Consider the following 17263-nt stretch of genomic DNA (forward strand, 5'->3'; position numbering starts at 1 on the left):
GTCACACTGTACTGCTAGGGTGACAATATGTAAAAAAAAAAAATACAAATAAATATAAAAAATTAAAATAAAAATGTAAAAAAAAAAAGTTTAAAAATTATAATTTTTGGTTATAAACCGATTTGGATTTTTTTTTTTTTTTACTAAAAAGATAAACGGAATACATTTTGGCCAAGATTTATGATGAAATCTTATTTGCAAAATTTTATTAAAAAAAACACTTTTTTTCAAAATTTTTGGACTTTTTCATTTACATAGCAAAAAAAATTAATATCCCAGCAGTGAATAAATACCACCAAAATAAAGTATAAAAATGTAATTCTCAAACAGCAATATTTTTGTGAAACCCTTTGAATTAAAGATAAAAGTCTAGCCTTCAATCCCATCTGAATTGCTTATGTGATGGCATAATGAGTCAAAATAGTGAAAACTGTGTCTCTGTGGCCCAACCTGATACTCAGACTGCACACAGTAAAAACTCAGACTGTAACACAAAGAACAATGTTAAGATATTAACATGCTTTAAAACTAATATTACTATAAAAATGAATGCAATATACTCATGTCTAAAACTACACTATAGATTCTTTATGAATGAACGTTGTTCCCGGGGAATGGCAATTAGGGTTAGACAAACAATGCACGGTATTTAATCTCTAAAACAATATGATAAATATATAAGAAAGTCAGATTTTCTATTAAAACAAAACACAAAAAAAGTGCATAAAACAACCACCATCCTTTGTGTGAAAGTTTTTCCTCTGGAGATTTTTTCATATAGTGTCAGTTTAAGATAGGAATGTATGCCAACCATTTCCTTCCACTGATGCCACTGCATTACAATTACAATACTGTTCTTCGTAGTAACATCAGACTTCTGGAATATTATGATTTACATGAGGAGGGTTCACAGTGTGAGATGGTAATGTAATCACATGCTCAATGACAACTGTAATCAAACACTGGGGTTTTAATAACCATTAAACAGTTGGAGGATTTTACCATTTCTCATTTAAATTGGAGGTCTTTTACTAAATAAATTTAACAAACATTGCACATAGTTTTAAAATTTTATTATAAGCAGTTACATGAAAAAAATCTCCAGATTTGGTTTCCCAATATGTTTTTTCTCATGCCTGGGCTTTCCATAAGGTCTATAGTGCCATTTATGGAGCTGTACTCAAATGAAAGAGGTCTGTATTATCCTAAATTGGGGGTCAGCAACCTGTAGATCGCAGCCAGGTGATTGGTAGATCACAGTCTGTGCTTGCAGACCTGCCATCCCAGAGCATCAGGGTGCAATGCAGAGGGGCTACTTGTAAAGTTGGAGCTGTAGTTGGGAACAAGAGCCACATAAGCCAATGCCTGCTCTGTATTGCCGGCTCCTGTCCCATGCAGAGCGATACCAACTGCATTCCACCTCTTATTCTGGCTAGAGATCTCCAGAGTGGTGCCGGCAGCAGGAAAGAAGAGATCTTCAGGTCAGTGTGAAACGATACACTGGGCATAGTATAGGGTTGCTTTCACACTGATGCGCTGAGGGTTACCCATACCTTGGAGTGTACCAGCAGCTTTCCTGCGGGCTTGCTTGCTAGGTTATAATAGAAGTCTATGGCAAAGCGCAGCTAACCCAGGAAAGTCACAGATGCACATCAGTGTGAAAGCAGCCTTATAGGGGACTCAGAACAGTAAGGGTTAATTTACATTTGCAGTTTTGGGGTGGTAAAACCCCATAGTTAAGATTTGGTTTTTTTTAGCACTCCCGCTCATACAGCACCCACAACCGTACCCCCTTTAGCTGCAGTGACCAGGGGTGTACACGTGTCGCAGCTGCAGCAGGAGTTATACGCCCTGTCATGGTTGGGTGTAGCACCTGCCAAGAATGATCCATTCAAGTGCACCTTCTGCAGTACAACAAGGGTTTAAAGCAGGCAGCATTATGTTGCTTTCTCATCACCTGCTTTAACCCTTTGGACCCAGCAGAAGCATGCAGTTGCGGGTGCTTGCAGAGTGGCCCTATTTATTTGAATGGGTGTCACAATTGGCAGGCCACAGCACCAACCAAAAGTAACAGGGGTTTACTTCCTGCTGCGACATGTGTCCACCTTTGGCTGCTGCCTTAGCAGCTAAAGAGGGTAGGGATTGGAGGCGATAAAACTGTGACTCTACAGTAGGGTTTTTCCACCCCCCAAATTTATGTGTGAACAAGCCTTAAGAGTGCCACTGCCAAATGCAACTAAGGACTCATTCACAAGTACAGCAGGCACTACTGCTCCTCTGAAAAGCAATCTGAGTGTGTTTGACAGGTGGTGAGGAGGAGATGTGTTGCCTCCTCACCACCTGGTTTAAACACACGGTAGTACGGTAATTAGTTTTAAATTAGATGTGAGGATGTGACACTAGCCCAGTGATCTTCAACTTCTTCCATGTCATTCAGGTAGATTTCCACCTCTTTAAGGTTGCCTGCCCCTGTCCTAAAAACTAAGGACTTCAGGTGGGCCTCGAACCTACGACCATACATTTCCTGGACAGGCACCTTAACCACTATGCTACAGCCGCTGCCCAATACTAAGGACTTCAATCCATGTTAAGAGTAGACCTTTACCTTAATAAATGATCCTTCAACTAAATTAAAGTATAACTGAAGGAGAATCTTTTTTTTTTGTTTAGTTTTGGACAGAAAGGAGAACGATTAGAACCCCTATCAGGTTCCTATTGTTGTCTGTGCCCTCATTAGGCAGATTCACCATATTTCTCCTGTTTACCATGATTACTGAAAGTGAACATGAAAGAAAATCCCAAAGTTTGGGTTTTAGGAGAAACCTTCCAATGGGGACACTAGTTCTGGTGATTCTGGCAACAACCAGGAATTCTCTAATTTTATAGAGATTTCCTCCAACTTCCGGTTTTGGCTATGGAACCAAAAGGAATGGAAATCTCCCCAATGAGACATGGGTGGGAAAAAAAACTGACAGGGGTTGTAACCCTCCCTTACTCTATCCACAATGAAAAGAAAACATTTTGTCTTCAGCTTTACAACTTACAAGTTGTCTCAGGATCAGCACAAAGGATTGCTTAAGGCACACAATATAACCCTTTGCAAAATTTTATAAGGGCTGTGTGAGCCCGATTTTAGTGTTGCCTAGAGCAGCACAAGATCTAAATACACCACTGCTCTAACTACTGGGTACATATGGAGAATTTTTTTTCAGCATGTCAGTGTAGATATCTAAGCTGAGCAGCTCCTGTATGAGCTGTTCTGTCAAATCATCTTAAATTCATGAAGGGAATAGGCATGGTCATCCCTATTCATTGCACAGCATAACTGCTACACTTTGCAGGCACAGACCTACACTATTCCTTCCCATATCAATTGCAGCTGTGGAGGCTAGCAGGGCTTCTCTGCAGTAGCAAGCTGCACTAGCTGACCTGTCAGTTAACACTTTGCTAATAGCCCCCCTTACAGAAATGCTTGCTCCAGAGTCTGGAATCACTACCACTGAAAAATGTTATGTCAGCTGAATTTGTGCAATGATGGCAGCAAAATGCCGGTACATTTATGTCTGCCACTGCATTTACGGCCAGGTTAGAAGTCCTTAAACACCATTTATGAATGTATCATTTAGGGGTTAACTTATAAATATTTTTGAATGTTGAAACCATTTAGAAAAATGTGTTAGTCTTGGGTTTAAGTTGTGTAAATCTTGTGTGAAAACATTTATATAATAGCCCCCCAATTTATATAATAGCCCCCCCCCATTGTTTACTTGGAAGGTTATGGGTGGTCTAATTGCCCCCCAATCTGACAACTTAATGCTATGCTTGAGCAAGGATTGAGCCATTAGGGCTCCCCAAAGGCAATTACATGTATTCAGTTTGTACTGTTTCAAGAAAAACAGCAGCAGGTGCTAACATTACATTGAGTTGGCAAAAGTCTCCTTGTCCATCATTCTTAGGGAGATATCTGCTTGTGACCAGCATATAAAAGGACAAAGCCAAGTACACAAAAAAAAAAACATAATGAAATTGTCCTTTACTGCACATTTTTTTAGGCTTTCCATAACAAAAAAAAAAAAGAAAAGAAAAAAGTTAACTTACCATTTCTTTCCTAAGCAAAGCCAATGCAGCATCAAGGTTGGGCGGCTTTGCTATTGAATGAGAGCCTCCGCTGGAGCCTCCACGACTTAAATCATCCTGAATACGGGACTTCTGCGCATAGACTCTCTCCAGATCTCTCCACCCTGAACCCCCGCTTGAATTGAGCAGACCACTAAGGCTCTTTGGGAGTGGAGGTAGGCCTTCCATACAAGGCGTCAAAGGAGCAATTGCTGCATGGGAAGCACTCATCACTTGCTCTATGAAGACTTCAAAGTCTCAGCCAAAAGCACTCCCTAAATAATGGCAGAAGAGAGAATGCATCAGGCTTCTCAAAAATAGAGGGTGTTAATTTGCAGGTTAGTCATTTACATGACCTACTACAAGACAACAAGCTTCAAAAACGACAACAAAACACAATACAAATGGCTACAGAATCTACTCCTTACATTACCGATATCTAGGTTTAGGAAGGCATTTATAGTAAAATCATAGAAATTTTCCTGTAGACCACTGAATGTTAATAAAGTGATATTAAACCCTCTGATTTTTAAGCACTTTCAGCAGCTGATTTACTGAGTATGCAGCCTCTTTATCTTTTAATCCTTGTTCTAGTTTAGGCTGGTGCCAAGACCCCTGCCCCAGGTTTACTGTTTCAGGGTGGTTCCTATGAAGAAATCCTTGCAATCAGGTACTAGTGTTGTTTTTCCCTATACTTTGTGCATCCATAGAAACACACAGCCTCACGTCTAGGATGGTACTCCCTGCTCCTCCCCCACACCACCACCCAGCAGAGACTCTACTGTTAACTTTTTCCTGTGAAGGCCACAGGTTCAGGGATGCAGCACTGAAGAGAGCAGGAGTCAGAAGCACTGAAAGATGTAAACTGCAAGTGCTGGGATAAGAATTTTAACAAATAGTTTCCTGTGGAATGTTTATATTATTGTGCTCCACATGTCAAGCTACAAAATGCTGAGGGTTTAATACTACTTTAATACAATCCTAATTATTAATCAAAATCCTAATCCAAATACTTGTGGTTAGGATTTTGTGCTACATTACGTAGTCAGTTAAAGAATTGCAGATTGTTTTTGATGAACAATGTATGATATCATGTTATGTGTGAGCACCGATTTAAAAAATATTATCATACACTACATATCAGGTTAAGATATTTACAGATGACTAACACCCAGTTGGCCTCTTGCAGTTGATTCAAGAAACCACTATAAATCTGTAGACACCATGCAGCCTTCGAAGACATCTGACTAACAAATCTCAGGAAAAGAATCCTCATCCGGATTAGATATTCCTGGCTGATCAGTAATGAGATCAGGCTGGTGCCAGGGAGGTCTTCTCAGTCCAATACTTGGCTGAAATAAGCAAGCACATTTATGTTGTAATCCTTCTGCAGAACTATCCAACCTCCGTCTAAAGTCTTTGGATACATTGAAGGGAAAAAATGTTTTATACAAATCCTATACCTGATAAATAAGAAATACTGAACATTAATATTACAAAAAGTCTATTAACCAGCCAGCAGATGGATCATTGTCTCAAGTAAACCTGTCACTGCCCATTCAGCACCCCCCTTTTGAGTGGATACCTTCCTCTTGCTCTCCATTACCCTGTTTGCCAACCTGCATCTTTGGAAACTGTCCATACTTCAGGGTGGGGAGGAACACGTGTCCTCCTTTTCCTCCATCCACTATGCAGAGCAGCTAATCACCAGTCGAGAGAACGCTCACATGGGGTGGGGGAAGGTCCTTAGCTCTAAGCACTGGCTTTCTTCTTGGGACTCAGGTAGGCGGAAGGGGCAGGGAAAGTAAGTAGTATTGGCCAAAAACATTGCAATCAAAAGAACCTGTCATTTTGGCCTGAACTGTCACATTTATTTCTCTCATCAGGTGGTACAAACCAACTGTGTTGTCACTTTTGATAACCCGTAGTGCTATGTGAATCCTTTGTCACTTATAATTTTTTTGTAAAATAAAAAATGTGTTTGATTTGAACTCCATATGTTATTGTTATTTTATTGTCACTGTTTTCTCAGAATAAACAAAAATCTGACACTTACTTGGAATTGGCATTTGTCATATATTGTGCACAAGCCATATTCTTGCAATCTGGCTCTCTGGAAGTGTTCCTTATACTGTATGTACACAGAATCTCCCTAAAATTCTGTTTCCTGCTTGTTAGAGTCTTCATTGAACTACAAGGGAAATTTCTGGCACCCTTTACAATAGGAAGTTCATTTTGCTGAGATACTTCCTAGGGCTATTGCTTATCCAAAGGGATGCAAACAGCAACATTTATTATTACAGCACATATGAACATATTTACAAAGCAGTGAAACGTTATCGGATGGTGAATCACCTTCAAACAGCAGGAAGATTCACCTGCAGTGAATGTTTGGTAAATGTCAGATTCACAAATATACCCCTTAAACCAGTGGTTCTCAACCTTCCTAATGCCGTGACCCTTTAATACAGTTCCTCATGTTGTGATGACCCCCAACCATAAAATTATTTACCCAGTAATTATAATTCATGAGTGTCGTTTTACCTCCAATACTGCTGCTTTCAACACAGTAGCTGCTTTTAACAGAGTAGCTGCTTTCAACACAGCAGCTGCTCTTTAGACATCGGAAATATGTGTTTTCTGATGGTCTTAGGGGACCCCTGTGAAAGGGTCGTTCGACCCCCAAAGGGGTCGCGACCCACAGGTTGAGAACCACTGACTTAAACTGATCAACTGGTATGAATGATCCTTCCATTCAGAAATCAGCAAGGCCTTGTTCACACTAGTGGTTGGGGGGGGGGCCTGCATTTTTAACCCCCCCAACAACTGCTCCCCCTTTAGCTGCAGAGGCAGCAGTCAGGGGGTGTACCTATCCATTCAAGTGAATGGGACTGCACTGTAACCTCCCTGCATAGCCCCTCCTGCCATCAGGATACACTGACAAGCTGATCAAAGGCTGGTTTTCCAGCAGGACAGTTTGAATGATCAGCTTCTGTTGAGCAGAGAGTACTACACATAGAGCAAAATTTGCTCGGGTCCTGCTGAACTGGACAAGGTTCGATACCTGTATCGGACAGCAGTAACACCATGAGAAGGTCCTAAATTTTACTCATGCTAATTAAACGTGGAAAAAAAAATCAGTTTAACATAAACTTTTAAGTGTAAGCCCTAATAATGAACTTCTCTCTTTTAGGTCCCCTTTTTTAAGTCCTCATGCACACGGGACGTTTTGAGAACGCTGGTAACATTAGCTGTGTAAAGTCACTTTAAAAATGTGAGTTTTTCAGCTTTTTTTAGCATTTAGTGGCGTTTCCGCGTTTGTGTTTTTTATGGTTTGAGTTTTTTTGAAAAAAAAAAAAGAAAATTTTTTTTACTAAAAAAATTTCCAAAAACGCCGGTTTGCTGAGTTTTTCAGCGTTAGAGTGTTTTTACAGCTAAAAAACCCCTCTAGAAACCTACTAGTCCTGAGTTTATTTCCAGCCAAAAAACATTGATTACAGTCTATGTGTGCATGGACACACAGGATAACATGCAGGAGGGGTTACTAGCTGTAGAAAAAAAATGTCAAAAGCCAAAAACAGCAGCTGTAAAAACGTCAAGTGTGCATGAGGACTAATACGTGCTCCAGGTCATCTATTATTTCCAAAAATAGTAACACCTACAGATTTTTCCAAATTTTTTTTAAATGAAGTTGAACAAGCGATACCATATTTTCTGAGTCATAATCCTCCCAGCCCTTACAAGGACATTAGCAGAAAACAGTTTCATCACTAGAACAAAAGAATAAACATTATAATGCTATATGTCATCAGTATTGATCTGAACACCCTGGAAATACCTCTATACTTACAATAAATTAGGTTGGTCCAAGCTGGCCTTTTTTGCAGCCTACATACCAGGGGCGGACTGACCATTTGGAAACTTGGGCACTGGCCGAGGGCCCGGGGTCAGTAGGGGGCCCCATGAGATGCCCCTGGTACCTTTTTCATATGCTTTTTTTGAGTTTGGGCAAGGACACAGGGGCCCCATGATCCCCTATTGCCCGGGGGCCCCATGAGTTGTCAGTCTGCCCCTGCTACATACTCTCTCCTAGCTGTGGACAGTGATTACTCGGATGAGGCCATTCAAAGTCTAGACACGCAGTTACAGCGACGGTGACTGCTCCTTTTCAGACCACTCACTGCTTATTGTAAGGAATTGGAGTCATGTTAGATTAACTCAAGTGCAGCAGCCATAGGAGCAGAGGTACGGTAACATATCCTGAATGATGATGAACTCCACGCAAACAGATAATATACATTTGAAGTTCATACATGAGAGCCATCTTACCGGCCAAGGGATTTCTATTTTCTGTCTATACAATCCTGGAAAGTCCCTGTATGTCAACGAACACCAAGAGGATTACCATTATTTTCTATTGGACCTGTTCACACATATGTTTTTCCCTTCCATGTGACTTTGAAAAAATTTTGTCCGATTACTGCTAAACTGGCCAACACAAGCCATGGGCTGCCCTGCAAGCACCACTTGGCTCAACAAAAGTTGATTCAGTCCTCATGCACACTGGGTGTTTTTACAGCTGCTGTTTTTGGCTTTGGCTATTTTTTTCCCCTACAGCTAGTAAACTCCCCAGCATGTTATCCTATGTGTCCATGCACACATAGGCTTTAATCAGCGTTTTTTGGCTGGAAAAAAACCCCAGAACTAGTGGGTTTCTAGAGGAGTTTTTTAGCTGTAAAAACGCACTAACTGTGAATAACATGGCAAACCGGCATTTTTGGACTTTTTTTTTTTTAGCAAAAAACATTGAAAAATGCTAAAAACCGCAAAAGTGGAAAAACGTGGCTAAATGCAAAAACAGTAAAAATTGCTGAAAATGCCATGTTTTTAATGCGACTTTATACAGCTAACACTACCAGCATTATTAAAACGCCCAGCGTGCATGGAGCCTTAGTTCTCATGCACACAACGTTTTTACAGTTTCTGTTTTTGGCTTTCAACGTTTTTTTTCTACAGCCAGTAAACCCCCCAGCATGTTATCCTGTGTGTCCATGCACACATAGACTGTAATCAACGTTTTTTGGCTGGGATGTTTTGTGGCTGGTAAAAAAACCCAGGACTAGTGGGTTTCTAGAGGAGTTTTTTTTAGCTGTAAAAACGCCACAAATGGTTTTGGACATTTGTTTGACCAAAAAATAAAAACACTAAAAAAATGCAAATGCGGAAAAACGTCACTAAACACTAATACCAAAACGCTAAAAAACTCACGTTTTTAATGTGACTTTACACAGCTAAAGTTACCAGTGTTATCAAAACGTCCAGTGTGCATGAGGACGTGCATGGATGGAAAATTATCAGCGGAACAGCATTGCACTTTATCATATGCAGTCACTGTTCAGGTTTTCAGGTAGCTGAGGCACAATGCAATAGGCATCATTCCTCCATTAATGCAAATTAGGCCACATTCACACCAACAATTAGGGCCAGTATGCATTGTCTGCTGCGGCCCTCAGTGGTCAGATGCAGCCACCGGCCCCCTTCAATATAATGACAGGTCGCTGGCAGCAGCAGCTATTCGCGGCTCTCTTCACAGCCAGCAATTACACTGTGTCCAGCAGTAATCACCGCAGGTAACCGTTGGCTGTGCAGAGAGCCACAAATAGCTGCCGCCGCCAGCGACTGTGTATGCTGTCCATTGAGAGCGCAGTGCGCATGCGCTGGTGACATCACTGGCTGCTGCACAAGTAAATATCTCCTAAACAGTGCACGTTTCTGAGAAATTTGCAGTTAAGCCTTATTACAGGCTTATCTGTAAACACAATAGAAACAAAAGGAGTTTGCTAATGCTTTAATCATGAATTCAAGCTGTGGCTGCCCCTGTCTGTATCGTTAGGCTTGACAGAGGTGAACTGAGTAATACGCTTTTTTTTTTAGGAGCCGGGTAGAAAATTGTCAGCTGAACAGAGGCTGCATCCAATAAGATGTAGCCACTGTTCAGGTATTCTGACAGCCTCTGGTGCTGGCTGTCAGAATATATCAGCTGCAGTGAGAAATTGATCTCTTGGTCTGCGCTGTATAGTGTAAATGAAGGAAATCTGTTTCTTTTTTCAGCCCCCAGGCACGGAGGCAGTTTCAGCCCCCAGGCACGGAGGCAGTGTAAGGCCAGCTTTAGAATATATTGATGTATTAGAGGGAAAGCAAGACATACTGCATATGGCTAATCTTACAATCCTTATTCAGTCCTGATATTCACACTGACCCGGTCATGAAAATAAATACCCAGAAAAGTCTACCTGCAAACAAGAGTAACTAACTACACATCTGCTGCCTGCCTTGATCTTTCAAGAGAAATACTCCTGAATTCTGAGAAACTGACACTTCTGTTGTACATAGAGTTAAATATGTTTTTTTAAGTTTAAATATGGTTAAACAAGAAAAATGTTTCTGCAACAAATTATCGCTGGATGCATGCACACCAGTGTGCACATTATACCATACCTCTGTCAGCTTTTTATTGCCATCTGTGTCCCTGATGGGCAGATTCCCTCTAAGGCTTGGTTCACACCTATGCAGTTTGCGTTTGATCCGTTTCTGCAGTGCTTTATAGCGGTACGTTTTGCACATGCATTTTTGATGCGTTTTGATTTTTTCCCAACTTGTTGCTGTGCGGATTAAACGCATCAAAAATGCAATACATGCTTTTCTGCAGCTTATCCATTGAAGTCTATAGAACCAAAAATGCAACGTTTTGCAGTTAAAAAAGTTCCTGACCCTTTACAAAAAACACACCGGGTGAAAACACAGAGATGTGAACCTGCCCCATAGGAAATCATGTTAAATGGACTGCTTTTTGTTTCTGGAAAACGCTTAGGTGTGAACCTAGACTAACCGTTCTGCTGATCATTGCCACCAGGAGTGAAAATGAGTGAAAATCCAAAACCTTGAGTTTTTCCTGGATCTGGAAGAGAGGGGACCCTCATTCCAGAGACAACTGTCTAAATCATGTTAAATGGACTGCTGTGCATTTCTGTAAGATGCAACGGAAAACGCATAAGTACGAACCCAGACTAACTATTCTGCTGATCATTGCCACCATGAGTGAAAATCCAAAACCTTGAGTTGTCCCCAGAACTTGGAGAGGGGACCCTTATTCCAGAGGCAACTGTTTAAAGCTGGCCATGCACATACAGATGGAAATGGGAAAAAAAAGCAACATATGCCTCCATCAGGGGCAGACTGACCATTTGGAAACTCGGGCACTGCCCGAGGGTCCGGGGTCATTAGGGGGCCCCATGAGATGCCCCTGGTACCTTTTTCATAGGCTTTTTTGAGTTTGGGAAAGGACACAGGGGCCCCATGATCCCCTATTGCCCGGGGGCCCCATGAGTTGTCAGTCCGCCCCTGGCCTCCATTCATGCTTTCCAGCCCGGATAGACAATCTCCCACTGTGGCTATTGAATTTTACGTCGGCTATTAAAATATCTGATCTGATTGGATGATTAGACGTAGGCACTCTTCCACAAATTTTTCACCTAGCTCCTTCAGTTTCTCAAAAAGAATGATGCCGGGCAGGAGGTGGCTAATAGGATTACCCACCGAGCAGATTTCAGCAGGCTCATCAAGCATCGGTTGAAATTCACATAGTGTATGGCCAGCTTAATTTAGAACTATGGGCAAAACTTGTTTTTTGTTTTTTTTTATTTTGGATAGCGTAAGAGAGGGTCATATACCCTGTCAGTTTTCTTTTCTGCCATCTGTGTCCCATTGGGGAGATTTACCTTCACTTCCTGTCCCATAGCCAAAACAGGAAGCGAGAGGAAATCCCTGCAAATTAAGGGAATTCCTTGAGGTGTCCCCATTGGAAAATTTTCCCTCTGTTATTTTTCTGGAGACAACCCAAAATGTGTTTTTTCTTTTATTTTCACCTTTGATAATAATGGTAAACACGAGAAATAGAGCGAATCTCCCTCATAGGGGCACAGACAGCAATAAAAGCTGACAGGTACTCTAATCCCTCTCCACTCTAGCCAGTGAGGAGGGAGAGAGCTGAGAGAGTCTCTGCTCTTGTGCAAATTGAGATTGGGTCAGATAAGGCGGGGCTGAGGGGAGCTGCATGCAGAAGGTTTTTTTACCTTTATGCATAGAATTGCATGAAGGTAAAACAAACATTCTGTCTGTACAACCACTTTAAAGTTTCAGTTCAAGTTTTCAGAAACAAAAACAAGAAAAAAAAATGAAAAGGGGAACACTGTATACCCTTACCACCCCCCTGGTCCCCACTGTACTTACCTCAATGGGTGATGAGCTATTCGTGCCCATGCAGCGGTCTGGGGATTTGAAATCTCTGCTTCCTCTTCTTTCTGTAGGGCTTCCGGACAGATCAGAGCAATTCTGCTTGGTCAGCACCAGCACAGATCATCACACTGATCCCTCCTGGAAGTCCTCCAGAGAGAAAAGTGGGAAATAAGCGGAGAATTCGAATCCCTAGCTGCTGCATGGGCACTAACAGCTCAGCACCCACAGAGGTAAGTACAGTGGGGAACAGGGGGAGGGTGTACAGTGTTAGTTTGCTTTTTTTGAAAAGGTGAACACTTACAATGGGATTTCCTTCACTTTTCTGAGATTTCTCCTCATTTCCTGTTGTTTCTACAGAACAGGAAGCAGAGAAAAATCTCCCAAACTGGAGAAATTAAAAAAAACTGAAAAAAAAGAAAAGTTTTGGCTTCTGACAAACTTTAAAAGCTGCACAGCCCAATCGTCCATAGCGTACCTCAACGTTTCCCGTTGTAGCGCAGTAAACATCAGGGAATGCGAATGGCGTGCTGTATTTACGGATGGTCGGGACCTTTTTATTGCTTTGTAAATTCCTGGCAGCAGGTTGTCTGTATTTCTCCTGGCCCACAGAGGGAGGATCAGCCTGAAAACTAAACATGTGCTTCTTATGTTTACTGTCACCGGGGTTCAAACGAACATCTTATGACACGTCAGGAACCAGAAGAACCACATCATCCTCATGACGACACTGGGTGGATTAGAATGACCTGGAGCCCACCTTCATGTTAATGAGACGATGGGGTGCTGTCACCAGGACGTGGATTCATGTCTAGACACCAAACCCCTAAATCGCCATTCTAGAACTCAATCCCCTACACAAAGCCAGGCGTGCTGCCATTCTGGGATGTACACTTACAGCTCCTCCTGGACACAGCTGGGCAAGGCAGACAGATTGGCTTTGTCTGGGATCCTGAGGTTGGAGGGGATCGCTGTCTTCTCCTTCTTTAGTTCTCTTTGTCCTCCTTCTTCCATCCAGCTCTCCTCCTCTGCCCTCACCTCATCCCCTGGTGTCCCCCTGGACTTGTAGGGCTCTGCCTGCTGGGTTGTGTAGTCTCTGCTCACTCCTCCAGTCTGGGATGTGTGTAGAAGGAGAGCTGCTGATGTGTGTGGAATGGGGGAGGGAGGCAGGCAGGGGAGTGTGCTGAGCTCCAGTGGGTGGGGGACTGAGCAGAAGGCTGTTGGTGCATGGAGGAGGGGTGGACTGTCTCAGCTCCAAAACCCAGCCAGCAGTCCTCTCCCTACTCCATGGACTCAGAGGGAGAGTTCTGTCCACAAATACAGGGCTGTCACTACAAATGTTTACCTGACACAACACAGGATTCATTCTTGGTCGATTTATAAATATTTTCTTTGACAATATAACAACACACAGCAGTACGGGAAAACTGCAAGGGCTTCTCCTCCACACCACATGCTTCTAGGCTCATTCACACTGTAGGGTTGATTTACTAAAGGCAAATAGACTGTGCACTTTGCAAGTGCAGTCGCTCCAGAGCTTAGTAAATGAGAAAATGTTGCAAAGAGTACCCAATCAACCTGCAAGGGAAAACAAAAACATTTTTGCTTGTATGTGATTGGAGGATTGAAGTCAGCAGAGCCTCTGCTCATTTACCAAGCTCTGGAGCAACTGTACTTTGCAAAGTGCACAGTCTATTTGCATTTAGTAAATCAACCCCTTAGGGTTGGATCACACTATAGATGCCTTTTTTTTAGATGCGTTTTTTATGCGTTCCAGTACTTTTTTTTTTTATGCATTGCAGTTAATTTCCCCCCTCTCTTTTTCTTCAACCTAAATAGGGACATGTGCATTTTTTATGTGTTTTGGTGCATTCCAGTGCATTTTTTATGCATTTTACCACGTTCCAGTGCAGTTCTCTGCAGAAAAAATGCAGCATACTTTTTTTTTCTGCAACCCGAACTGCAAGCACTGATGTGAACTGTGACATTGACAACCATATTATTATTATTATTATACATGATTTATATAGTGCCAACAGTTTGCTCAGCGCTTTACAATATAATGGGAGACAATAAAGCAACAATACAGTTCAATACAAGAGGGTTAGGAGGGCCCTGTCCCTTGGAGCTTACAATCAATATTCCTAGATTGTAAGCTCTAATGAGCAGGGCCCTCTGTTTCCTCTTGTACCAAATTATATTGTAACTGTAATGTCTACCTTCATTTTGTAAAGTGCTGTGCAAACTGTTGGCGCTATATAAATCCTTTATAATAATAATAATATAACCTACTTTCTGTGCGTTTTGGATACAGAAAAAAAGCAACTGAAATGCATGTAGTGTGAACTGGCCCTTAATCTCTTGCAGAGCGAGTATCACATATATGTGGTGGCAGAAAAAGTGAACTTTAAAGCCTGGCTGCCACAAGTATGCATCCATGGTGGTCTGAGGTTGTGGGCTTCCATACTGACCAAGTTATCACAGCTCGCAGTCACAGTTTCTAATTGAGTACCTTAAAGCGGAGCTCCACCCAAAAGGGGATGTTCCGCTTTAAGGGCCGGGTCACACCATAGAAACGCAGTCTGGATGCGTTCCAGATGTGTTTCTGTACGTGCTGTGGTGCGTTTTTGATGCGTTCATTTTTTTCTTCTCTTTTTCTGCAACTTAAATAAGGACATGTGCGCTCCGGTGCATTTCTGGTGCATATAGGTGCGTTTTTTTATGTGTTTTACTGCGTTTCGGTACAGTTCAGTGCAGAAAAAATGCAGCATGTTCTACTGTTTTTTCTGGAACTGGAACATACTGGAACTGACCGCACTAGTGTGAACTATGCCATTGGAAATCATGTAACATACTATCAATGCATTTTTGATGCAGAAAAAAAAAACGCACTGGAATGAATGTGGTGCAAACTGGCCCTAAGGCATCCTCCCCCTCTCCTGTTAAAAAAATGGCATTTTTGGGGAGCGGGTACCTGATTTTGATAGGTACCCACTCCCACTTCTGGAGACACCACAAGCTGTCACAGCCCGGTGCCCACACTTTCAATGCTGGCTCTGGGGACAGATGACATGAGATGGAAATGGCTGGGGTAAGCACACCGCTCGATCGTGGGACAGGTGAGTGGCTGTTTATTAAACGTCAGCAGCAACAGTTTTCGCACAGGAGACTGGAGCCCCTATTTAACCCCTTCCCACTGCTGCCTCCTGGCCTCTTAAGAGCTTTTAAATGCCAGAAGGCAAAGGCATGCACTTGGGTCATGTGAGCACTCTGATTGGCTTTCGTAATGGTCAAATGATTGGAAATTTGATCAAAATGAACGAATCCGCAAACAATTGTGCAGGCATAACTTCCCTTCTGATTGATTTAGAATCAATTTAGCTTAAGATTCAAATTGAGTTGATCATCTTGGGTGGAAAGTTATCAATTGTGTTGTATTGGTCAGCAGCACTTAGATGCTCATGTTCTTGTTTGTGAATCTGATCATATTTCGATTGATCAGATTATGAGAATTCATGGTGACAACAGATATGTTTGATCACTTATAATCATATCTTCCAACTATCGCTCGAGATCCACTTCCCTGTGTATGTCAAATGGAGTGTTGACTATAGATCGATTATTTCTATTGGGTGAGATTGATCTGAAAAGAAATCAATCATTTATTGAAGCATGTATGGCCACTGTAAGAAATCTCTCCAGCTCAAGAGTATGAAAGTAACTACAACACACAACATACTGTATATATTATAAATATTTTTAGGATTTACCCACCCTTCACCAGAGATTGACCCTTTTTGCTAATTGGATTTAATAGTATATCTAAATCCAAAAACAGAAATATAAAATACTGAAGCCAACCAGTCCATATGTAGGAGGGCCCCAAGCGTCTGGGTTATTAAAACCCAACTATGAAAATGAGACAAATTGTTCCTTTGTGATGGGTCTCCCCCCTGCACTGTGAGGTTTAAATGTTCATTTAGTCTAGGGGTGGAGGAATAAAATGTATTACTTACCCTATCCCTCAGTCCAGCAGGCTTCAGCTCAGGCCTTAAAGTAGTTCTAAAGGCAGACTTTTTTTTTTTACCTTAATACATTCTGTGCATTAAAGTGATTGTAAAGGCTGAAGGTTTTTTTTACCTTTTTGCATTCTATGCATTAAGGGAAAAAACCTTCTTTGTGCTGCTCCCCCCACAGTCCTCTATTACTCACCTAAGCCCCCTCTCAATCCAGAAATGTGCACAGGAGTCTCTCTCTCCTCATTGGCTGAAACACAGCAGTGTCAACCACAGCCAGTGAACCAATGAGGAGAGAGCGGGATGGTGCCAAGCCACAGCTCTATGTGTTTTATGGACACATAAAGTGGGGCTCAGGAACAAGCATGTATCAGTGCCCCCATAGCAAGCGGTTTGCTATTGGGGGCCCTGGTCAAGGGGGATGAGCCAGGAGTGCCGGCAGTGGACCTAAGAATGAGAGGATCGGGGCTACTCTGTGAAAAAACATTGCACAGGTAAGTATGATATGTTTGGTATTTTTTTGAAACTGAAACTTTAATATCACTTTAAAGGTAAAAAACCTGGGAGCAGCTTTCCCCTCAGCCCCCCTTATACTTTCCTGAGCCTCATCTCGATCTAGCAATTTGCATGAGAGCTAGAGCTCTCCCAGGTCTCTCTCTACTCACTGGCTCACACAGCAGCTGGTGCCATTGGCTCCTGCTGCTGTCAGTCCCAGCCAGTGAGCCAATGAGGAGAGAGGGGGGGGCAGGGCTGTGACATGCTCTGTGTGTCAATGGACAATGTCCATTCACAGGAGCGCAGGTCGGGAGAGAGGCTGCCCAAGTACCACCATAGCAAGA

General features: G+C 42.2%; 1 protein-coding gene across 2 annotated transcripts in view; it reads right to left on the bottom strand.

Annotated features, from left to right (window-relative positions):
• Positions 1 to 13578, bottom strand: part of FAM89A (family with sequence similarity 89 member A) — a 30674-nt gene extending 17096 nt beyond the window's left edge. The window contains exons 1-2 of one of the 2 annotated variants that reach the window (XM_089694244.1): positions 13307 to 13578; positions 4099 to 4391 (exon numbers count right to left, since the gene is read on the bottom strand). In XM_089694244.1, coding sequence (XP_089550370.1) covers positions 4099 to 4347 — 249 coding nt within the window. In that variant the 5' untranslated portion in view covers positions 4348 to 4391; positions 13307 to 13578. Of the gene's footprint in view, positions 1 to 4098; positions 4392 to 12886; positions 13255 to 13306 lie in introns of those variants that run through there. The other variant, XM_089694245.1, reaches the window with a different exon arrangement.
• Between the last annotated feature and the right edge of the window lie 3685 nt (positions 13579 to 17263).

The sequence above is a fragment of the Staurois parvus genome, unplaced genomic scaffold (assembly GCF_062004578.1).
Source record: "Staurois parvus isolate SC_StPar_1 unplaced genomic scaffold, SC_StPar_1.0 ptg000657l, whole genome shotgun sequence".
Lineage (NCBI taxonomy): Eukaryota > Metazoa > Chordata > Amphibia > Anura > Ranidae > Staurois > Staurois parvus.